The 25,404-nt window shown below is 41.9% G+C and overlaps 1 protein-coding gene across 4 annotated transcripts in view; it reads left to right on the top strand.

Annotated features, from left to right (window-relative positions):
• Nucleotides 1-25,404, top strand: part of dock3 (dedicator of cytokinesis 3) — a 157,251-nt gene that overhangs the window by 102,031 nt on the left and 29,816 nt on the right. For all 4 annotated transcript variants that reach the window (XR_014119320.1, XM_081705151.1, XM_081705152.1 and 1 more), the window contains exons 10-23: nt 6,121-6,202; nt 6,464-6,524; nt 7,159-7,306; nt 10,998-11,086; nt 13,189-13,314; nt 18,440-18,564; nt 18,645-18,807; nt 18,951-19,057; nt 19,934-20,105; nt 20,247-20,344; nt 20,475-20,558; nt 21,356-21,456; nt 21,755-21,836; nt 23,097-23,267. Coding sequence is in view for 3 of the 4 variants with exons in the window: in XM_081705151.1 (XP_081561277.1) it covers nt 6,121-6,202; nt 6,464-6,524; nt 7,159-7,306; nt 10,998-11,086; nt 13,189-13,314; nt 18,440-18,564; nt 18,645-18,807; nt 18,951-19,057; nt 19,934-20,105; nt 20,247-20,344; nt 20,475-20,558; nt 21,356-21,456; nt 21,755-21,836; nt 23,097-23,267 (1,609 nt within the window). In the remaining variant the exon portion in view is untranslated. The remainder of the gene's footprint in view (nt 1-6,120; nt 6,203-6,463; nt 6,525-7,158; nt 7,307-10,997; nt 11,087-13,188; nt 13,315-18,439; nt 18,565-18,644; nt 18,808-18,950; nt 19,058-19,933; nt 20,106-20,246; nt 20,345-20,474; nt 20,559-21,355; nt 21,457-21,754; nt 21,837-23,096; nt 23,268-25,404) is intronic.

Raw genomic sequence — 25,404 nt, 5'->3', positions numbered from 1 at the left:
TACATTCTCACTTACATCAACTAACTCTTGCTGAACAGGAATGTCATATTTGTAAGGATTTTCCTTACCAGTACATAGCCTTACTAGAACCAAAACTGTTTGGACCACCACATGGCCACAAATGGTAACTGGATGTCCCATGACTACAGACTGACAGAAACATATTGGTGGTGCATGTCTGTCAGGCCACAACAGGCCATGTATTTATCTCCTGAAACTGTTGAGAGTGTCTATCCACATGGAAGTAGGGCTTCAAGGACATTTGCACTCCTACTGGCACAGAAGACCTTTATCCTTCCTTGGGATGTGATGAAGGACCTCATTTAGTAGCTTAGTTGAAAGGATCCTGGCACAGGTGTTCCACTTTAACCTCATAAACAATATCTATTGCTGGAACCAGGTGTTGCAGATAAGAGACAGCTGGCAGTGGGAGGTAGTCTGAATGTACTGGGAACTCTTGGTCAGAGTTGCATGTCAGAGGCACATGCCAATTATCACTGGCAGTTGAAAATAAAGAGGCAGCTTCTTGTGAAAGACTCCTGAGTGGATCAGCAGCTCAATTTCAATCTTTTGTTTAGTTCCTTTATTGAAAAACCTACTCCGGAAAATTGCCCTCCTACATACACTTCTGGACAGGATGGTGCACCCATCAGAACACTGGAACATTTGAGAACAGGAACGTTCCCCTGTCTCACTAGATTTAGCAGCAAGGGATCCCCAGACTCTACTGGAGATAGATCACGAAACAGATGGACCCCGCTGGAGTGCAAACTTTACTGTAGCAGAGCTAAGCAAAATGAAACTTCAGGAAGAAGGGTCCTTGAAGGAAGAGTGAGGTCACCTTTTAGGTGGGCCACAGCATGCTGTGGGTTTAATGAATAGGTTCTTCTTTTCAGCTTGCCAAAAGACCCAAGAGCCACTATTTCACTCATCCCGGTGCTTAGGCAAGAGTGTTAGCTACCATCTGAGGATAATGTCAAGGATATTTTCTACCAGCATCTAAATGAGGTCCTTAATCACTTCCCAAAGAGAGAAAAAATCTTTCTCCTGGATGTCCTAAGTGCTAGAATAGGACAAAACAGATTAGAACTTTCCTACAGTTCAACGTAAATGGAATTAGAATTTTAACCCTGCATGGCAAGCATGATCTTATCATCACTCACATCCTGTTCCAGAATAAATTTAAAAAAGAAACAAAAAGATACTCCATGGATATCCCCCACAAGACTAGCATCAATGTGTCAGTTACCTGTGCTTAGTTACCCGTGCTATTGGCTGACTATTAACATTAGACTGGAGCAAACTTGAAGATGATACTATACTCTCTTTAACTCTTCCAGAAGACCAGGAAATGATAACAGCAGAAATGTTGATCCCTAGCTGAGAAATTAGCTCAAAAATGGACCTGAGCAAATTCCAGTTCTGTGAAGCAGCTGCCCAGTCCACTGGTTTTCAGAGCAGTGGAGATGACAACTCTGTCAGGAGATGACAGCTCTGTCACAATTCCTGCACAAAACACCCCCCCCCCCCTCAGAAACCCCGCATCCATGCCTCTATGGTGGTCATGGCAAGACTTGCATTAGAAAAAACTGCACTAATACAAATTCATCCTATGCACTCCAAGAAATGCATAACATTTACAGCTCTGTGATAATGGTGTGCTGATCTGGAAGATGTTCCGTCATCCCTTTGAGGTCAGCTGATGGTTGGATACTCCTGAAAACCAAAGCTTGACACGTTCAACTTATGGTGGACGTTTAGAAACCACCGCGGTGCCCCTGTCAAGCTGCTGGACTGGGAGCTTGAGGCCATCCCTCAACAGTGGGAGAGTGCAACTCTCACCACTGTCAATTTAAACATGATAAGTCTATCTGCAGAGATAGCTGTGCAGGCTTGTAAGTGAAACATCAGAATATCTTCTTCAGTAATCACAATGTGGCTTTAAAAACAGTACGCAGTATGGTAACATGATATCTATGGCATGATAGCTTGAGGAATGACTGTTGATCTCTCTGAAGTTTATGCTACTGCGAACAGGCAGATTCTATGGCACATTCTCCTGAAATGTGAATAGCAAGTAAACATGATTCAGTTTCCACATGTCAACATGATTCAGTTTCCACAATGGGATGACAAACATAAGCCTTGTGGCAACACCTTTTTTTGATGTGTTTCCAATTTCTTCATGGGAAGCTTGAGAACAGCTCTGAGGTCAGGGTGGATAATGGACCTGAGGGAAACCTTTTTAAGATCCAGAAGTTCCAGGCAAACAACAAAAGACTTGAGAGGGAGATTGTGTGGTGCATTCAGAAGTACTTGCTGTAGACCAGCTGTAAAAGTATTTAGGCCACAATCAATCAACATCTGCTGTGCTGAGTCGTGCTGATATTAGAATGCTAAAGGAGTGATTCCTGGGGAAATAATTTAGAGCTAACTTTACCATAGCCGATTCCTCGGAGGAGAACAAAAAAGTTTCTGAAGAACCATTTCTGGTTCGTAGGAAGACAGAACGTTTCTGAAGGGCCAATTAAAAACAGCCTTGAAGAGGTGCAGAATTAGATTGGAAAGAATGGAGAACAGAGCCACTGACTGTGCCTAGGAGCAGCTCCATTGTGATGATGAACATAGATGGCAGGAGGAGAGAAAAGGTTGCAGAATTGACTCCAGAGGAAAACAACTCTGACTGTCTCAGCTGCCCAGACTGTGCATCTTGATACAAAACTCAGAACGTACATCACACATCAGACTGTACATTCACCAATGAAATCTGTTAAGACAAAGAAGTGAAGAGATCGTAGGATAAAAGAAACCACCAGCAAGCACACGTGTGTGTGTGTGTGTGTGTGTGTGTGTGTGTTTGTATGCGAGAGGTTGTGTGTGTGTGTGTTTGTATGCGAGAGGCCGTGTGTGTGTGTGTGTGTGTGTGTGTGTGTGTTTGTATGTGAGAGGCCATGTGTGTGTGTGTGTGTGTGTGTGTGCATGTGTGTGTGTGCGTGTGTGTGTGTGTGTGTGTGTGTGTGTGTGTGTGTGTGTGTGTGTGTGTGTTTGTATGCGAGAGGCCATGTGTGTGAGAAGATGCTTGAGACCTGCAGTGACTCTTTTACTTACAAGATGATCTGTCTCATCATAGACACTCTGCCCTCATCTCCCTCTTTCTCTTAGGCCATATTAGTACAGACCTTTCCAGTGTGTATTCTTTGCTTTCTTTGGCCTCTACTGCTGTGTGGAAGAGGAAGGCAGATATTTGTGTTGTTGCTTTTACAACCCTCTAATCGTGGCAGAGTTTTGATAAATATGCTTACATGCTTTGTGTGTGCATGAGATAGTGGGTATGAATTACAATCGTGGTTATGAGTTACAACAAATAAAGCCCAACAGTTTAGAAAAATAGTTGGGAACTGCAATGCAGATTTTTGCAGCCTGTCTCTGCTGTTAATAAAATCACAATTTACATGATAGACATTTGGTATTACTAGCTCTCTGCTTTGTTCAGTGATTTAAAAACATACCGCATTGTAACATTATGTAAGCAACACCAAGAAGGTCCAGTACTAGCCAAGAGATTATTCACAGCACCCCCTTCTCTCTCACTCTTTTTCTCTCTCTCTCTCTTTCTCTCCCTCTCTCTCCCTCTCTCTTTGCCCACCCACTCATCAGAGATTTGACAGCCCAGCATTGGGCCAGCAAACCTCCCACTCAAAAGCTGTCCACCCTTCCTTTACCTCAGTGTGGCCCACAGGGTCAGCCCAAAATTAGGCATGCACAGATTGGACATTTATAAGCGATAAACCTGAGTGTATATTGGAGTGCCATGAAATGTGAGAAACTGTGTACTGGGCTCTTTCTGCAGAGTCAGTGCTGTATTCTTTCATTCTCATTCTCACATTCTGTGGTCCTGCAAACCTTTAGAAGTGGTGAGTGTTTCTCTATGTCATTCTCAAGCACAAGGATGCATGTGTTGTCATGCAAGACTTTAGAAGTAGCTGGTGTTTCTCTCTTTCACTCTCTCTCTCTCACTCTCTCTCTCTCTCTCTCTCTCTCTCTCTCTCACTCTCTCTCTCTCTCTCTCTCGCTCTCTCTCTCTCCTGCTTTCTTTCTTTCACATGCATGCTCACTAACATGCCATGCACGCAGATGCTCTATCTGTTTTCACTTCCTCCTATGACGCATACTGAAGTCAGTACGGGGTGCTTTCAGGCTGGTTGGGAGCTGTCCTTTCAGCACCACCCCTATTCTGCCAGCCAGTGGTCTGTCTATTTGGCGCTTCATCAGACCACTCCAATCCTCCCCCCACCTCCACCCCAATGCATTATCCACAGCAGCTGGCCTGGCTCTTTTTCGTTGGGCGGCCCGAACACTCCTGCCCCCATTCCCACGCAAGGCTCCTCTCGTGCTGTGGGCTTTGATGAAAGAAACGTCAGTGAAACATATGCTATTCATAACACTCCCTTTTTTGCGAGCGCAGTGTGGTGTTCAGAACAATAGCTCAAGTGGGTTTAGAATGGAACAAAGCCAGAAAAATAATACAGCTCGTGAAAACGGTGAAAGGTTTTAATGAGTACCTGTCACTGGTGCCAGAGGACAGTACTGTATCCTCTAGAGAAGACTGCTGCTGCTTTCCAGCCAGCTGATTGGGCATTCTTGGAAGGAACGGCCGTGAAATGAGTGAGTCACTTTGAATGGCGTCAACAGTGCATTCTCCCACACCAGGGCACAGACGCGAGCATGGGCAGACGCATGCAGAGCTGATAAGACTCCCCTCTTCCTTCCACACATTCATGCGTTGGCATCACAGTCATGTGCTGGTAATTTGGGAGACTTGTTTAAAAAAAAAAAAAAGGTTACTTTATAATGCTAAATGTAAATAATCTAAACAAAGAAACAAAGTCTTTCTCTGATGAAGCCATTTTGGCCTTCACAAGGTATGGATATTTCATTTTGTTTTCAGACTCTGCTACAATTCAGCTGCATGGACTTTTTATGTCTTATTGTGTACAAGTGACCTTTTGTCTTATCCAAAATATTTTATGGCATGCTTGAAACCTTTCTTTGTAAGCAAGAGATAAACCATTGCACCCTACAAAAGCAGTCATCTATATCAAAATTCTAACTCCACAGGAGAGGTACAGGCAGCAATCCAGATGGAAGTTCATTATTCCACTTTGCAGCAAACAATGAACCAGTAACCAGTACAAAAATAAAGAGAATATCTCAGATATTACACATACACTCTGCTACCCTTCCGACTTTTAAGCATAGTGCCCTGTTGATTTTTATTGCAGCATTTTTCTGATGATGAACCAGCTAAACATATCTGCACTCTTTACCTTCCAAGATTCTAGCATCACACTTGCTTGTTCTAGAGCCCTTTCCTAATAACCTCTCTCCCCTTTGGAGTTACTGGATGTAAGCGCAAGTGCCTTTTGTTCTTGATTGTAATGTATACTGCGTCGGCATGTAAAATTTTCAAGATCAGACACTGACAGATTTGCTTTGCTGTTAGCTGTTGTATCTGCATCTGTTGTATCTGTAAGCTGTACTATGTATTGTGTCTTCATTTAGTGTCTGCTTCTTTATTTCTTTCTGTGCCACAGCTTCAGTAAACTACATTCCCCTTCTTGGGATAGCCCCCGCAGGCTCTGCTAACCCCAGTGACCTTCCGGCACAAGGACTTGGGCTGAGATCCCGGCCCTGTTAGTACCCCGCTGGCGCCCCTGACTCCATTAGGCTGGATTCCCGCAGACGGGAAGCACACTCCTCTCCTCCTTTCTGATGCGATTAGAGCTGCCCATTCCTCCGTCCTTCCCCATCATCCGTCTGTCTCTCTAGCCCCGCTTGGCCAGACTCCCTGCAGGAGATTAGGGGAGAACGAGGGACATTAACCACCTGCCTCCCCTGTCTATCTTGTCTTGCTTCGTGAGAGCTGGGATTGAGTTAGATGCTTCCGGTGGGGCAGGGCGTCTTGGCTTTAATTAACGTTATGTAGGGAAGGTGTATTAAGGAGCAACAGGGTTCACTGAGTTGCTGTGTGATGAAGTTGCTAAGCTAATACTCCCACATAAGTATCTTATGCGTGCAATATGAGGGCTGCTGTAACAGCAGTTGTCTGTGTTGTTGCAGTGAGAAGTTCATGGTGAGACTCAACAAAAATGGTGGCCCAAAGAACCCAGAGAAAGTGGACCGGCTCTGCGCCCTGTTTACGGTAAAAGACCAATACCAAACCTGCACTTGGGATATAAATGTCCTTAAAAGAGTATATACTATCATGAACTTAACACCTGCTTTCACACCTGAAACTGTTTACGGCAGGCTAGAAAGTAAAAGTTCTGGTTCGTCCTGTGGATGTTACTGGAGCAATAATGATTTTTGCAGTACAGTGGTTGTGATTTCGAAGGATATGCTTGGTCAAAGAAGCATTTTTTTGCTCCAAGATACACATTGACCTCTCTCTGTATCTCTGTAGGACCTAAGCAATAAGGATATGAAGAGAGACCTGTACATTGTTGCTCAGGTCATCAGGACGGGTGAGTCCCCGTTGAATGTTTCCAGTGTGATTTGGCCCTGGTGAAGAAGAACTAATGCCTCTGTCCCTCCCCCTCTGTCTTCTCCCTTTGCTTTGAGCCAACCGCGCTCCAGTTTCCAAACGGCCCTGCACTTCACCTGCAACTCAAGCCCACTTATGTAACTGCTACACTGTCAGTTGTGGCTCAAAAAGATTGGAAAGGCACAGGACACTACAGAGTGTAGACAGTGCCCGTCAAATACAGGCATTTGTACATTTTGTACTTCTGCTGTACCTATACAGGATTCATGTTACTTTGTAGCTTTGATACAATGTTGTCATTATTTTAAGCAATTCATTTAAAAGCAAAAATATGCATGTTGCTCTGTATCCTGCCATAAATTACTAATTCAAATTAACCTGAGCACTGAACATTATTAACAAAGAGAGCTAAGCAAAAAGATTCGATTGCAGTTTGCTTTTCAGTTATCCCTGCCCAGAGTGCAGAAACTCAGACATGCTTTATTATGCAAAATCATATACCTGATTTCAGACTAATGTTCTACTCAGAAAGGTTTTAACACCCCACCCCACCCCCCGCCCTGTTGCTGAGGTCGCTCAGAGCTTATTCGATCATGTGGCTCTCCTGTCCGCAGGGAGGATGCTGTTGAATGACTCGAAGAAGGGGCCTCCCCAGGTGCACTACCGACGGCCCTACGGCTGTGCTGCGCTGGCCATGAGCGATGTGCTGCAGACCATCGCCGAGCTCAAGGAAGAGAAGGACTTCGTGCTCAAGGTTTACACGTGAGTGGTGGGCTGCGTAATCGCGCTGTTACTGTTAATTTGCCGCACGAACGCTGATCTTATGCTATGCTGGCCCATTAATGATTGATGACTGACACTCACCTGCATGTGTGGAAATGAGCTAGCACTGACAGACTGAGGGAGCTCAGAAATGGATCTTTGTTCAGGTTAGTTTCCTTCATTTTTTAAAAAATGGGTTTTTATATAAGGCAAACTCTTTTGTTTTAAGCCCTCATACAGAGGGCCCACACGCTTTTCATATGCTGACAACTGGAGGCTAACATAATGGCAAAATTTTCGTTTCTGCAGCTGCGGGGCATGTTTTGTTTGACTGTATACTGACTAAATGGAGAATTTCAGTGGTATGTTGTTTTGACAGTATCCTGTAGAGCAGAGGTTTATGTTTGCAGCACAGTTTCGGTGTGAAGGCCATGCATTAGGGCAGGAAAATGACTTTGAGCACTGCTGGTTTAACCTCCTGAGGCCCAGACTGTGTGATCATGTGCATTTTATTTTGCTATTTGTAACTACTAGTACCTGATAATACCGGGTTACTATATTCTGAGCAGTTTCTAGAACACAGGGTGATGTCTGTTTTCTGAACACTCACTAGAACACAGGGTGGTGTCTGTCTTCTGAACAATCACTATAACACAAGGTGTCTATCTGTTGAACACTGACTAAACACAGGGTGATGTCTGTTTTCTGAACACTCACTAGAACACAGGATGTCTATTTGCTGAAAAAACATTAGAACGCAGGGTGGTATCTGTGTTCTTGAACACTCAGGGTGTTGTCTGGTGTTCGTGTTCTGAACACTCACTAGAACACAAAGAGTCTATATTCCCTGTAGTGTAGAAAGTGCAGAAAGTCATGTTGAAGCTTTCAGACCCACCTGACTGAACGTGTGTTCGACATCACAGTCTTTCATTGCCTTTGAGCTCAGCAAAGCAGAGAAATCCAACTATGATGTTGCCTTGGGAACTGAGTAAAGGGAGAATAAATATGATGGAGACAGGGTGGGATGGTGGTGGGGAGTCAGATGTAACCTGCAACACTTCCTTGTGATACCCCAACAGTCACACTAACAGGTAATTGTGGCATGGAGCCGTGAGCTGACATTTCTGTGATTGTGGACAGAAAAAAAAGAGAGAGAGAGAGAGAGAGAGAGAGAGAGAGAGAGAGAGAGAGAGAGAGAGAGAGATTTCCCACCAGCTATTTTCCTCTTCACTCTTGAAAGAGTTTGGATATAATATAAGTATTTGACAATGTAAAGCATCAAACTTAGAGGTGCACCAACATTTTGTACCCAGCACAAAAAAATAAATAAATAATTGGGTTTGATTCTAATGCTAGATGTTCCAGTGCTGGTGGATTCACTTTGAAATACCTCTGGTAGGGTTTATGATGTCATTGAGTCTGGTGCTTAATTATGTCAGCAAAGTTACTGTATACCACAAACGGCTCAATAAAATTGTTATGGCCTATGTTTAGAACTTTTAGGGTTGCATCTTCTTGGATTAAAGTAGGTTAGCCAGGGAGTAATTTTCAGGCTCCATCCCCGTTAGCAGGCGTGATTATTTTTGAGAAATGTGCACGCTCCATGCCTCAATCCAACCTTCTTTCAACTCCGTGAAGCCCCACCAAAACCTCTTAAACCTTTATAAGGACTAGAACTGGTGAAGTGGCCCAATTTAAGTGTGAAGACAAAGATGAACTGTGAAGCTGTTCTGGGCTGTTTGGAAGCGCGTGACTGCGAGTGTGAGTATTGGGCACTCCCGTGCACTCTGTGACATGCTGGAGAGCATGGGTAAACCCCTCGCCCAGTGTGTACTTGGCGCACTTCCTAATTGCTGTGGCAGATCTGTGAGGTCACAGTGATGAGGAGTCGTGCTGAAATTAGAGACATAGAGGCGGGCAGGGAGATTCCCAGGAGTACAGAGTCCCTCTGTAAGGAAGCATCCTTACAGAGGGACTTATGACATTTTGCATGGCATCTAAGTAGCACATTCACCTAGGATGTGTAATACTTGCACAAGAATAACTAAATTACAAAAGACTCATTGCCATGCATTATACATTGGCATCACCAAAGTATGTGTAGCATCATTGTATAATGGAGTATATATTGAAGTGCAGGTATAAAAGAGATTGAATGAGAGAGAGATGGAGGAATAGTTACAGGGATGTGAGAATATTATTCAAGGACACCTAGTGGTGGAAGGTGTACACAGCTTCCTGCTTGATGAACCTTCAACTCCCTTTAAAAAGGCAGCATTTTCCACTCCAGTGGTCTAGTAAGCCAGCTGTGTATTGTAATACGGCTGCCATTCTTCATGTTTCATATTTGAAACCTCATTTGATAGACAGTAATGTAGAGATATATTGTTTTATTCAAATTCTACTTCTTGCCATTATCAACAAGATGCAAATGAGGTATGTAATTCATACGTTACATTTCCTTTAGCCACCACTACAGAAAAATGGATAGTCATGGTGACAGAAAGACAGTGACGGTTCCAGCATTTGGTGCGGCTATGGCACTTTCAATGTGCCTCGCTCTGTTTGTGTGTTAAATGGGTGTGCAATAGCGAGTGACAGACCTTGTCCGCCACCAAGTACTCTGTGAGAGAGTGGATCAGCCATGTGGATGTCCCCGCCAGATGGACTCAGCGGGAGGGGGGACCTCACAAGGCCCTGGCCCATGGCTAGCACGCTCCCTTCCATCCGCTCCCCGGGCCCTCCAGAGCCCGGCACCTCCTCAGTGCCAAGCCGCGAGGTCGACCTTAGCGCAACGCTCTGTCAGCCATCAGAGAAACTCCACCGCCTAGAGCCAGAGTGGGACAGACTTCCAAAAGCCTATGGCAGCCAGCACGTACTAACACTGCGGCATCATGTGATTATATGCAAGTGTCTCGCCACTCTGCTTTTACCATGGAATGTGCTAATTTCCCGTCACTGTGGAAAAAAAAAAGTTGGTGAATGTTTTGTCTATTTGGTTCCCCTTGAACAGTTTTCTTTAGTTCATAGTTTTCAGTTTTCTTTAGTTCAGTTTGGTTCAACTAAGTGTTTTCTGTTCATGAGCTACATAATGTGAGAACTCATGCTAAGTTGCAGTGGGCTTCATTGACATTTCGTTTGAAAGCATTTGTATTGAAAGCATAGGAACCCTGTGTGAAGCACTGTGTTTTCAACTCATGTTTTCAAGTTCCTTAGGTCTTGATACCAATTAGAGGTTTTATGCTGTAGATACAACCATTGTAACCTCAAGAAAGCACAAAAGATATGATATTAAGCCATAGAAAAGACCCACATATGAAACCATACATATGTTTATCAGTGAATCAAATTGGAGGCTGTCTCAAATGTTTAAATGTCCAAGACCCCATTTTCATTTTGTTTAACACCTGCACAGTATTGAAACATGTTATTTCCCATTAATCTTATGAGAATAGCTCTATTATTATAAGGGAAGGCCTACCTGCAGTAGACAGTCTCTATTTGAACGACTGTGCTTTTCGCTACTTCTGTGAGCACCAAGGTTGAGTGCACAGTCCATTATAATTCTAAAACTGGCTCAGAATAAACTCAGTCGCTATGGTGGTTTTCCACCCTCTTGCTCCACATCAACTCCACTGCCATTTTTCTCCCTATAATGGATCTCTCCTTTCATTCTTCTCATCCTATGTAGATGCAACAATGAGAACGAGTGGCACCAGATTCACGAGAATATCATCCGCAAGCCCAGCACCAAGTACACGGCTCCCAGCACCAACTATGGTTTGTCTTCTGCTTTCTAGCTCAATGGTAAAGGTACTTGACTAGTAATCAGAAGGTTGCCAGTTCAAATCCCACCACTGCCAAGTTGCTGCTGTTGAGCCCCTGAGCAAGGCACTTATTCCTTAAGTTGCTGTGGACAAAAGTTTCAGCCAAATGCTGTAAATGTAAAAAAAAAATCTAGTTCACTTATGTCCCCAGCTTCTTTGCGGAGGATAGGTCATTGATGACTTTTGTCAACTTTTCATGGACATGCAAAAACTGACAATATATTAGCATTATTAATTTGCATATCTTGGAGCATTTCAATAGGTTATGACATAATTGTTAAAGTGTTATAAAGTGCTATATAGTGCTATCCTCGATTGTTGAATTGACAGTGGAAGATTCCTGTAAGTGACCCCACTATGTCTTTTCCCTGGCATGAGTTAAGGTTGCTGCTTCTCGTTCAGTGTTGCCTTTGAGGGGCAACTGTATAAGGTATTGGCAGGTATTTGCAGAAGACTGATAGATGCCTCAGTTGAAGAATTCACCCTGCCACCATGCAGTTGCCCCTGTCTGGCTCCCAAACTGCAATGGGCCAGAGAAAGAAATTGGAAGTGTTACAACAGAATGTCATCATCCTCAAATCGTCTCCTTAAGAATGTGGAATCTTTTCAACTCAAAGAACATACACTGATTGCTCAAGTGTTTTTTTCTCCTTGGGTACTCTGCCAGACCAAGGGAGTAAGGCCATCAGAACTAGCATTGACACAGGATGTCATCACCTCCTTCAGTTGTATAATTTAGGAGTGAAAATTATACAGCCTTTTCCCAGAATGAGACCCCATAGGAAGATACATTCTCCCAAGTCTTGTCACCATTAACAACAACAAAAACAATAATATGTGCATTCTCATTTATAAAATCAGTTTAAAAGGAGAAAAGGAGAAAAGTCAAATGTTCTAGAATAATATGGATACAAGAACAATTTTAAGTGCTTAGCTATTTTGCTGGGACAGTTAACTAAGCTTGGCTAACAATGCATGGAAACTAATTATGCTAATCATAAGTACAGATGTTCATTCAGCAGCCACATTAGTATTGTTAGTTTGAACTGTTCCTTGAAAACAAATTGTTACCTTTCATTAAATGCCTAGTGATAAAATGGGAATCTGGCATTTGTAAATGTGATATTGCCCTCTGTTACTTGAAAATAAAAAAAGAAGAAATTCCTCAATATGATAAAAGGATGCATTCACTGCAACTTTAAACACAAGCATGCTCATTAAGGAATGCAAATAACTAATCAACAAATTCACCCATACAATCAGATGAGGCAAACTCACTTTCAACTGTACGCAATTCTAATTATTCTGCGCTCTTGTATAGCTGGTGATCTGTGGGCTCGAATCGGTCTCTGTGGACTTGAAACCAAGCTTTGTCTCAGCACTACGGGAGAGTTCCTGAACAGGAGGTTGCTCAGAGTTCTCTACTGGGAACTATGCAGAATGCATTAAACCTTAAAGGCCTGCAGTTAGATTACCTTGAGCACTTGGGGGTTTTAAATGATTGAAAGCAGTGCTTGGCTAGGAAGCGGAATGAGAATGTGCTTTGTAAATGAAATGCTCCCCACGTCCCCCTTTGGAGACAAACTCCATCTTCAGGTTTCAGGAACTTTTTGGGTGTCTCATAAAGAGGTGATGCTTTAATCTAACACCAAGGATGCTCACAAAAGAAGCGTTCCTGGAGTAGAACAATGGATGCCTGCATTTCACAGTTTGAACATTTAAAAAGTATTTTATAACCTATGAAAAGAATGTGGATTCATGTGTCAGGTTATATCTTAGGACTTTCAGGTGTTATAGATAGAAGAAGAATTGATATACGCTTAACATGATATACGCTGACATGCAGGTATATCACATTTTTGTTTTTTTACTATGGCCAGTTTTATAGTCGTGCAGGTTGTGCAAGAGAGCTGCATAAAGGTTTAGAAATCTCTAATAAGTGTTTAAAATGTTTGTGCTATAAACTGCAGCATGCCCATAGCCGAGCATGGCCTTAACCTCACTCCTCTACATTTTTTTGTCTACCTGTCCACCGTTTTCTGTCTGACTGGACAGGCCTGATCATTTCGCTGCAGCTGCTCAGAGGAGAGATGGAGCAGATCCGCCGGGAGAATCCCATGGTCTTCAATCGTACTGTCGCCATTACCCGCAAGCTGGGCTTCCCTGATGTCATCATGCCAGGTGAGCTTGTTAGCAGCCTGCTTACAGTTTGACCTAAATGAAAGCCGTAGAAGTGTCCGTTAACTGCACAGAAAGGCAGATAGTGTTTTTCTCCAGTTGAGAATGCGGCAACTGAGTTTTTTGTAGTGTTTCAGGAAGTACAGAGGAAATTAGATACTTTAATGCCTGAGAGACAGTGCTCAGTAATGGATATGGGATTACGGTTGAGCTGACTGTATACCTGTGGTATTATTATTATTCCTTTATAGCTTTCATACCACATTACCATAGGAATAGGCCCGCAGCCAGCCAATACTCCCCCATCGGTCCAAACCACACTCAAGACTCAAATCCCCAAGAGCCCTTGGGCCCCCCAACTGCCATTATGTCTCAGACATGCCTCCGTCATTCAAGCCTTACTCTGATTATTAACACAGCTCACCTGTGATCATTTAACCTGTGTGGATATAATTCTCACTGTCACTCAGTTAAGTTCTTTGTATTAGACTGTAGTGTCCTCGTCTGTAGTGTCGTCTGTAGTGTCCGTCATCTGCCTCTTGGTTTGAGGCCATTTCAAGGCTGCTGTTACAGTGGCTTGGTTCTTTTGTTTTTCTTTTGGTCATTGAGTAAAGATCTCATTTTGGGTTTGTGCTTCACCTGTGATTAATACACAATGACTCAGTAGCAAAGAGATGGTAATCAGTGAATGCCAAACACAGTAGTAAGTGCATTCTGACTTAAGTTCATTATAAACAATATGATGAAAATGAGTAACGTCTCAGGCATGTTATGCTTATCTGTTTATGTAAATTGGAGACTAGGCAGACTGAATAAATTGCAAAAGCAATGCACTCATGTCACTATCATTACTATAAAAGGTGCGAGAAACAGTGTGAATGTGAATTACCTCAGATCTCCAACTGCGTTAGATGTAGACGGACCAACAGAGAAGCCCTGTTAAAAACAGGGTGCCATCCTTGTGCCTCAGCAGGCATCTAGGGGGAAAGTGCTCCCATGCTATTTATAACGGGGATGTTATTTCTACAGTCGCGTACTCTCTGAGCTCTGACTCATTCCTTTCAGATTCACAGCACACCCTGCCACACACCCTGTCACAAATCACCAGTGTGAAAGTCCTCCTGACCCCATGTGGCCATGGGCTGTTTCATGCAAGGATGTCCCGCCCACCTGCACTTGCTGGTGGCAACCGGGGAGAGTCACGCCCAGTTGGAGTGGATCTGTGACAAGTGAGCTTGTCCTGGACCCCAAAATCACATAGTGTTAAGATCATCATAAATGAGAGAGAGTAGTGTGTGTTTAGTTTAACATACGCTGTACCATTTATAGATGATCTTTTACAGGGATGATTTACAGTGCTTTTGGAAAACCCAGTACTGATCAGTATTCTGCTTGGTGCCCATGTTCTTGAGATGGTCTTTGAATTTGACATGGCCTTCATAACAGCTGAAGAGACGGGTTTATCATCCCCACATACTGAGCCACCCAAGGGCCTGGTTCTTTAAATTCAGCATTTTCAAATGCCAATAAGTCGATAAGGGCCAAAGAGCTCTTGGCTCCATGCAGTAGTTAGGTATGCAATACTAAGAGAGGCAGAGAATCTATTAAACAAAAAAACCTAGGGGAACCCGTTATAATGTTATTGCAATTCGCAGCATTGACTTCCCTACTTTTCAAGATGGAAAACGGCACATAGCTGACTTGTGGTCCCAAATTGGGATCCTGTTTTCAGACTGAGAGCATCTTGTGTCAAACAATATTAGAATGCACCAAAAAAGGAGGATTTTGCAATCGGGCTGTTATGAATGTTGATTTGACCTAACAGGCTTTCTGTTTGTATTATTAGAATGTAGCTCAGGAAATATTTATTTCTGAATGCTGATTTTGCAAAAAGAAGTAGCTAAAGGACAAAGACACTTTGCCAGCTAACAGCAAATTCCACATTAAATTGCAGAGTGAATGGCCAGTATAATATGTATATCATATGGGTGTCATACATGGATAGGAAAAGATAGACGTTGAATCATGCTAGGTACAGGCATTTCTCCCTGTCAAATCCAGGTATATCTACATATCCTCTGCATAACTGTGATCGGAAATTTGATTTTGGTGTAGAATTGGAAAATTTTGTTTTGTTGTAGAATGGGACCATATATAGATTGAATAAAAAAGGACCTAGAACTGATCCCTGGGGCATTCCACATGTTACAGCTACCCTATGGGAAGGATAGGAGAATAGGCAGTGCTGTAGGCCTTACAGGCAGAATGTAGTCCTTACAGGCAGACCTCTGTCTCTCAGTAAGAACTGTATCTCTGACAGGATAAATGTAGGAGAGACAGACCAAACTATCAGCCCAGTGGGCAGAATGGTAGGTTTGACAGGAAGAACTGTATGTCTGTACCAAGCAGGATTCAACATCTACCTGTATTTGCCATTCAAAAATACACAAAAATTGTAATTTATTCATTGTACTAAAGTTTGTTTGCATTTATTTCTTAGTATTTATTTATGTGTTATATTTGCCAATAGACACTGGTACCTGAGAGTTTTGTACAGCACTGGATATGAATTATTTTATTGTTTATTGTTGTTTGAAGTTCTGATGTTGGATGTCAGATGTTTTGAGTTAACAGCAGTTGACTGGAATATAAAAGCCTGGGTTTGGTCCCTTCCTTTCTTGTATTCTGGTCTAAACGTGTTTTAGTATCTGATAATTTGTGCTGAATTTGCACATTTCCATCATGCTAGGTGTTTTTGCAAGCTGTTGGAAGCATCTGGACCTTTTTGGCAGAACAGACCATGTTGCTGAGTTCTCTGAATAGAGATCTTTGTATGGATTTTGATGTACCTGGATTGCCCTAAGCCAGTGGAGAGGGGAGTGTGATGCACTGCTCTGTAAACCATTAGAGAGATGCTCTAAACAGGGCGCAGTCCAATGAAACACCGTCACACGCGAGAAATCAGTCTGCTGGTGCCAGATAACATTTTTATTGGGGCCTGGGATGGTGGGATACTGTCAGTGGAGCAGACATGTGGATGGAGGCTTATTCAGCCCGTCGCTGTTTGCCACCTGTCTCAGGCCAGTGATTCTTAAAGGTGCTGTGGTCAGGCTTCCTTCCTTTTCATTGTTGATCCAGACTCTTTCCACTTGCCTCTCTGAATGTGCGCTTGTAAGTGGTTTTGAAGTGCTGTTTTCTTTTATGTTTGAAATTATCATCTGAAATGTGAACCACTCATTTGACTGGGTGCTGTACATTTTAGACAAAACACCAGGAAATCGTCTGGCAGAACGATCTTTAGTGTGCGAACAGCTAGTGTTTTTGCTGTTTTACGTAGGCCTTACAGTTGTGACTGACATTTTGTTTGCAACCGAAGCAGCAGTGTGGGAGGCTACATTTTGTTGAAAAGTGCTTTGAAGATGTTCAGATACAGAGTTCCGTAGCTTGTTTTTGAAGATGCAGATGAATCGTCAATTTGTGATAAAAATGCTCTTTGCTTAACAGAGACATGTGAAAATAGAAACTATTGTTTCTACTTCTATAACAATAATACCTTTACTGAAAGGGGAAGATGACTCTCGCTCTCTCACTATATATATATACTATATATATATATAAAATATATATATAGTGAGAGAGCAAGAGAGTCATCTTCCGCTTTCAGTAAAGGTATTATTGCTATAGAAGTAGAAACAATAGTTTCAATATTTTCTCTCTCTCTCTCTCTCTCTCTCTCTATATATATATATATATATATATATATATATATAGAGAGAGAGAGAGAGAGAGAGAGAGAGAGAGAGAGCGAGAGAGAAAGAGAGAGAGAGATGTCTCATTTATACAGACGCATTTTGCTATTTTGTTCGAAGGCAAACTGTCTTTAGATTTTACTTCAGACAAACTGTCTTTAGATTTTACTTCAGAATCAGTGGCATTAAGGAATACTATTTTTCAGGAGAAAAAAAAGCTGCAGGGAAAAAAAAGTTTTCCATCACTGTCATATTGAAGTTCTGTACCAAATTAGTTGCCATTGCTACTTCTTTTGCTAAAAGTCTAAAACAAATGTTTGTGAGATCACTGGAGAGACTGTTGCACCATATAACAAGCTGCTGGTAATTACTCACTGAGAGCGTGGGTAGGTGGGTCAACTGTGTGGAGGAGATCAATAGCAGAGGACGTAGCAGGTGAAATGGGGGGGGGGCAGTTTAGCATGATATTTACACACAGAGAGAGAGGGCAGGTAGACGAAGAGGTGACAGAAAAGGTTGCTCTGTGGGAATGAGTGTGTTAGGAAGAGGAATGTCGGAATGTTGTTGCTCTGTGGGAAAGCACCTGGAAGAGGAATGTCAGCGGAAAGTCACTGGCAATATTACGTTAGTTGTTAACTGCTATATTTTGTTTTAAGCTAATGAGATGTTTAGATGAATTGTGTGGATGAGGTCTATTGAAGAAGAGCAAAATTTGAATTTATGTCAACAGTAAAACTAGTATACTTCATATAATGTGCTGTGAAACCTTTTAAAATCTGATCACATTATCTTGGAATAGATTCTGGTTTTGGTGTATTTACAAAGGTATAATGTGTTGCCCCCAGTTACGATTGAATGGATTTTTTTTTTTAGCTTCCTCTTTTTAGCTTCCTCTAGAGTAGGCATATAACAAATCAAAATGTAAAAAATGAAGCTGATATCAGCTGGTTTTATGGTCCTATACTTTAAAAGAACTGTTCTGTCTGAAGTGAAGTCTATCAGGTTCTTCTAACTAATAACTCTCCTCCATTCTATTGCTTCAGGAGAGGCCTGAATAGAAATAAATGGGTGGCCTACCATGGCCTGTGTTAACAATGTCTGGAAATTTCAGATTGCACCATGAGCTAAAGTTCTGCTCTGCTACAGATATAGATCTAAAGATCTGCTCTGCCGTGTGAGATTGACAGCTGTTTCAGGCAACCGTGTGTCAGTGCAATGATGTGTTTAACAAAGGTGTTGTAGAAGAAAGAATCAAATGCCATTTTGTGAAGGCTTCCACTGATCTCCAAGCTGCATTGTTGATAATATGACAGAGTATCTCGAACAGCCTTTTTGACTTTGCATCCACCCAATCACGTGGATTTTTGTCAACATTTTAGGTGACATCCGTAATGATTTGTACCTCACACTGGAGCGAGGGGACTTTGAAAGAGGTGGGAAGAGTGTCCAGAAGAACATCGAGGTCACCGTATATGTGCTGTACGCTGACGGAGAGATTCTCAAGGTATGTTTTGGGCGTTTACTTTAATTGAGGTGCTTGGATTTTACAAATCCCTTTACTGCTTTCATGTCTGTCCACCCTAGGACTGCATTAGTCTGGGATCAGGGGAGCCAAATATCAGCGAGTACCACTCTTTCGTCCTCTACCATAACAACAGTCCTCGATGGAACGAAGTGATCAAGGTCCCCATCCCCATCGACCGCTTCCGCGGATCCCACCTGCGCTTCGAGTTTCGGCACTGCTCGAGTAAATGCCGTGGCGTTTTATCAGGACCACTTGTACATTCTGGACCACTTGGAGATTCTATGCATCAAATGTTCAAGTTTGTTTATTGTTTGTTTATTGTTTTCTGGCATGATAATCTGTTTGGACATTTCCTGTTTCTGCAGCAAAAGATAAAGGGGAGAAGAAGCTCTTTGGTTTTGCCTTCACACCATTAATGCGGGAAGATGGCACTACGCTATCAGATGAGAGTCACGAACTCTATGTGTACAAGGTCAGGACACCCACTGCTACTAATTAAGCTAGAGTACATTGCATAGATCCCACAAAATGTGATCAGACTGCATTATGGTTTGCTTTACTGTATGTGGTGTGTTCACAGCTTCAAATTTAAATGCTAGTATATTCCAGACTTACTTAATTGTTTATATCAGTGTGATTTAGTGTTATAAACACTGTTTTTTTACTTTTGTATTTGTGCTTACATAATACGTATGTTGTACTTATATAAAGCAGTATCTATGCTTCTGTAGTAATTGTGCTATAAAGGCATTAAGAGCGGGCATGTAAACTCAGTATGATGCCATGCATGTTATATGTAGAATGTCACTCATTAAAATCAGAAGGCACATCAAAAAATGCTTTATTAGGAGGGAAAGTATTATTTACAGTAATGTGGTGGTTTAAAATGGCCAGGTTAAAAGGGTTTCTTGGCTAAATTGGTCCTCTGACATCGCTGTCCATTAAAACCAGTACAGTGAAACTATTTTATGATCATATGGTATTATTCTTCAACTTTATCAGAGCTGGATAGCTTTTTCTCACTAGTGAGCAGCAAATGATGAATCCTGTTAGGCTAAATCAATAAAACATATTTCCATATTATCCAGAGGGATGCACATAGCCTAGTGTAATTATTATTGTATATTCTGCTCATTATTACCTAGTGCTCTTTGCCACTGTTAACATGTAATTTATAGATTACTGGAAGCTTTATGCTGCATGTTGAATTTCTCAGTTTCGTACATTGTGTAGGGCTGCTGTCTGCTTTTCAAATCCCTGTAAGCACCCATACATTATCTAGAGCTGATCCAGCTGACGTTCCGTACCTCTGAGAGGCGTGGTAAATATGGAGGTGTGTGCTTCGCAGTGTGACGAGAACACCACCTTCAGTAACCACGCGCTCTACCTGGGCCTTCCCTGCTGCAAGGATGACTTCAACAGCTGTCCCAACGTCCCATCCAGCCTCGTCTTCCAGCGCAGCGCCAAGGAAACCCTGTGGATCTCCACTCAGCTCTCTTCCACGAAACTCACACAGAATGGTAGCCTAATAAATTCCTAATAAATAGGAATGCTTTATAAGCCTTTGTTAGTGCCTTTATTATGGCTGGACTTTGTTACATCGCAGTTATTAAGTGCTTGTGGAGTATCTCATTACAGTGTTGTAATGCATTCTTGTTTAGTGGACTTGCTTGCTCTGCTGAAGTGGAAGGCTCATCCCGATCGTGTTTTGGACATCCTCGGTCGCTTACGCCATGTTAGTGGAGAGGAGATAGTTAAAGTAAGAGCTCCTTGTAATGCTGACTAGAAAATATTAGTAGTGGCTATGCAGTAATGCGAAATATTAACATCTCTTTATTCTGCTATTACCTCTCTAAATATGAATGTCATATCGCTATATTCATTTTCAGTTTCTCCAGGACATCCTGGATACATTATTCTCCATTCTAGATGACAATACCGACAAATATGGGCCACTGGTGTTTCAGTCATTGGTAAGAGGGATTTGAAATTTGCACATTATCTCTACATAGTACACCTTTTACAATGGACCAGACAAGCTTCAAATCCACATTTGTTCTACAGTGTGCGAGTGCCTAAGTGTGTGTTTGTGCATAGTGTGTATTTGTGGGCTCTTACATTACCCATCTCTTTCTGCCATGCATGTGCCTATGTGTGTGTGTGCGTGTGTGTGTGTGTGTGTGTGTGTGTGTGTGTGTGTGTGTGTGTGTGTGAGAGAGAGAGAGAGAGAGAGAGAGAGAGAGAGAGAGAGATGAAGAATGGTAGGTCTCAGTTGGCAGGAAGCCAGCCATTATTAGTTCACAGCTGCCCGGACATGCTGTCCCTAGGGTGTCTTTAGCTTTTCAGACCTCTACACAAAGAGCGAAGGAGGTTCAGCTATTACCTTCCTAAACCTGTCTGTCATATGTTGAAAAAGGGGCAATCATTCCACTGTTCTCTTCCTACTGTCACAGCCTAAGGAATTGGTGCTGCTAATTTCGCTCAAATTGCTGTTCTTGTAAATATATTTGGAGTGTGTTTCGTATTGGAATGTATTTATAGTTGGTACACTTCGGGTCCTTTTGTGTTTGCAGTGTGTGCCACATTAAAGACTGGATGCATTTTCCAAACTGAGAGGAAATACTTCAGGCTAGTCAAAAATGCGGTTGGAAGAGATTACAGTGGTCTCATGCATGAAAACCTTTTCAGACTCAGAGCACTCTATTTGATATCTCGGGTCCATCCATAAGCTCCTGAACACAGCTTGATTTGGCTGTCCGTGTCTATCTAGGTATTCATCATTAACCTCCTCCGAGACAGCAAGTACTATCACTTTCGTCCAGTGATGGACACTTACATCCAGAGGCACTTCGCTGGAGCGCTGGCCTATAAGTATGCCTATTTGCACTTGGGGGAAAAAAAAATAAAAATAAATAAATAAATATATATATATATATATATATATATATATATATATATATATATATATATATATATATATATATATGTAGTAAAAATCTATGAAGAAGTAACTAAAAGAAATCATAGATTAAATGAGTCTTTGTTTAACCAGTGAAACTGGCCTATACCATTTGGGAGAGTGAAATTACAAGGCCGTGGCCTCCTTGGTGGTGTGATGCCGATGCACATGATGCATGTGTCCTAAGATGCACATGCTTTACGTGTGTAGGGAGCTGATCCGATGCTTGAAGTGGTATATGGACCGCTCAGCGGAGGTCGTGCGCCAAGACCACATTCAGGAAGCAATGAGGGTAAGTGCTGTTTTAATCACATAGCCCAGCTCCCAGAATTTGAAGGAATAATCCTTTTTGCTGACTTGTATTTATTTGGGACTGGAATTAGCCAAGCAATTTGAATGCTACTCTTGTAATTGCAACCTATCAGTTGGTGCAGGAGTTTGTTTTACTCTTAAAAGGAGTTTGTTGTCTTTTAACTCATTTCTAATCTCTTACTCATCAGATATGTTCCATTGTAATGCAGATAGAAGACAACAAATACTACAACATCCTGGCACTCACGAGGCAGAATCTGCTTAGTAGACGGGTTGCATGAAACATTCATGAAGCCTGGTCAAGCTATGATTCAGTTCAGAAAGGACCTTAATGAATATTTCATAGAACTTAAACTTTATTAAAAGTGTGTCAGCACAGTCAGTCTTGTCCTTAGACGGCCTCTGCCGGGACTATACAGCCTGTAAGGACAGCTGCTCGCATTTTGGTTTTATAGCACACAAGATAAAATACTGCAGTTGGGATGTTTTAACTTGCCTGGAACACTAATAGTTTCACTTGAATATCTTTATCTTTCTTTCTTTTTTTCACATTTAGAGAATGTTGGCCTAATTTATTAATTGCCAGTTCCCAAATACTAGCTAGGTCTTTCCTATCACACAGCTGCTACCAGATGAAGAGAATGATGAGTGACACACACTACTTCTTTTAAGCTGTCATGCATGCTGTGTTCCAGGAACACTGAACATGCTTGGTGGAGCACATTAACTAACGGACACCCGTCACTGGTTGGCATGACTGTAATTGATGAATCTAGGGCATTCTTCCCACTCAGATAGCACAGCATGTTGTGCTTTTTTGGATTCCCAGCTGTGGATGGTTGTGATATCATTGGGGATGGAGTTCGCAGTTTCCTGATGATAGGGCAAAAAATGTAGACTTAGTTTTGTCAGTCAGAAACAAGCTATTTTTAAAAATGTTGTAAATCACAGTAAATGAGTTCCTAACAATTTCTAATTAAAGTGCATTTGAAGAGATTTTGGTGTAACATACATTTGTAAAAAAAAAAATTCAATCTTTCAAGAATGTTTATTATATATATATATATATATATATATATATATATATATATATATATATATATATATATACACACACACACACACACACACACACACACACACACACACACACACACACACACACAAGAATATATTTGTTATATTGATATTGATTGATATTGCTATAGATATGGATTGCAGAATGCCCTTCTTATTTCAGGCACTGGAGTACCTGTTCAAGTTTATCATGCAGTCACGTATCCTGTACTCTCGGGCCACATGTGGCATGGAGGAGGACCAGTTTCGGGGCAGCATCCAGGAGCTCTTCCAGTCTATCCGCTTTGTTCTGAGCCTGGACAGCCGCAACTCTGAGACCCTCATCTTTACCCAGGTCAGATGTACGAGAATGAGGGGAAATCTAGTCAACTCTAGTCAATCCACATCCCAGTAACTTCGAGGCTCTCACAATCTGGTCTGGTATTGGTGTGCTGACAGCTGGAAGAATAAAATAACTGGTCAGATGGTCAGAGGGCTTGGTCTGGGACCTGTGCCTTTAGGTTTATATTCTACATACATGATTGGGAGATATGTGTAAATCTGGGTGGTCAGCCGAAACAATATCCCACAGGTTTACAATATTAGAAATTATTATATATATTAGAATTTTATTCTCTGCAATCTAGTTCTAATAACAAATCAGAAGGGAAAGGAGTCTCGATGATCGGAGCTATGGACTGTACGTGCGATGCCTTTCAAATAAGCTTTTACACTGGGATGGAGCTAAGCTCATTAACTATATTAAATCCTGACCCCCTGTGCTAATACATGTCTGCCTCAGGAGAGCACACACAAACAAATTAATGACTAATCAGCCAAAAGGTGTTTCTGACTATATGCAAAAAGAAGTCTTAAGGAATAAGACAGAAGAAATTGATCAACCATGTCACCTCTTGCATCTCTCCATCTCTTGCATGGAACTGAGAAGGATTGATTATTTTCTCAGATGCATGATCTTAGTAGATGACTGCTTGAAATCCAAAAACCATTTCTGTTTACTTACACTTCATCATGTGCATGCTTATGGGAAAATGCCTTTTTTATTAACCCTCTTCTATGATCTTAGGAGCAAAGTGCAAGTGACTGTAGTCGTGGTGTTTATTAACAAAACACACAAAGAAAAATTAATTCGCTTTGAACAGTAGCAAAAGAGAGTAAATGAACAGATGTAAAAACAGGAAGCAGCACAACTACTTGCGGCACAGTCTTGGCCCAGACCGTAACAGAGGGTTATGGAGCATCAGGTGAAACCCTGGACACAGACACCTAACAAGGAACAAGTGACGGGAGTAACTAATAAACTGGTGATTGGGAGTGGGGAAGTAGATGTGTGCTGTGATAGGTTCATGTGGGTTGAGAGGGCTGGTTAGGTACCGGTCAGGGCGTGATGTCTTCTATGCGTACTCAGAGGTTTTCACCACTTGATAACTCTCTTGATTGCAACCTTTGGTCTGACATGCACATTTCAATAAGTAAAACCTATATCAAACCTTTTGATTGCCTTTAATGGTGAAATAGCATGTACATAAAGAGTAACTGCCACTCTGTGTGGTATGGTGTGATTGGTGATTGGTTTTTGATACTACACAGCGAAACTCATAATGATTTGTTCTGTCATTTTTTTAATCACAGCTTTTATATTACACTAACCAGTGTTAACACCAACTAGTGATAAAGAGATTTTCCTTTTTAATTTGATGTAATGTTGTTTTTGTCACATTTGTGCACCATGGGTGGGGTCTGGGATAAACACTGTGTCCTGGATGACTTTCCCAGTGCCTTCCAGGCATTTCCTGCATTTGTGTGCTTACATTTGCATGCCAGTGTTTTAGTCTTTTAATGCCATTTGTCCTCTGTGCAAGTGGCACTATGTTGACTGGTTGGAATTTTGGATGTTTAGTGTGACTACACTAACATAGATTTTACATATGTTGCAGAATATCCTTGAAAAGTATACATTTATATTAGTATGGAGTTTGTAGCTCAGATGAGACATTTTGTGTCAGCTGATTTCTTTGCTATTTCTGTCATTTCACTTGCAATCATGGAAGTCGTGGCATGTCCCGCTCTACTAAAAAGCAATAGAAGAAAACATTAAAATCCCAAGTGCATCTCGATGCATGATTTTTCAGTGTACCCAGAACTCGAAGCTGTGCGATCATCTCAGCTAAATGAACATGGTATGAATAAAGGCTCTGGAATTTTGAGGTTTAACAGCAGTGAGTTAATGCTCAGTTGCTCAGGATCAAGGCTGCCTCATGCAGAACCCAGTTTGGTTAGGGTGCTGACAGACGACCTCCTCAGCTGTGTCCTCAAGAACACGTTTGCCTGAAGAGTTTAGACAGCCCCATTTCAGGGTAGCCCCGTTTGCTTCGCTTTATTTCTACCAAGTCAGGTCTGTAGAACAAAATTTCTGTGTTGTTGTTTTATTCTGTTTGCTGGCTGCAAATCCTGGAGAAATGGGTTTCCTG

The sequence above is a fragment of the Electrophorus electricus genome, chromosome 22, assembly GCF_041902795.1.
Source record: "Electrophorus electricus isolate QZ-2024a chromosome 22, ASM4190279v1, whole genome shotgun sequence".
Classification (NCBI taxonomy): Eukaryota; Metazoa; Chordata; class Actinopteri; order Gymnotiformes; family Gymnotidae; genus Electrophorus; species Electrophorus electricus.
This window is presented reverse-complemented; position numbering and strand designations above follow the sequence as displayed.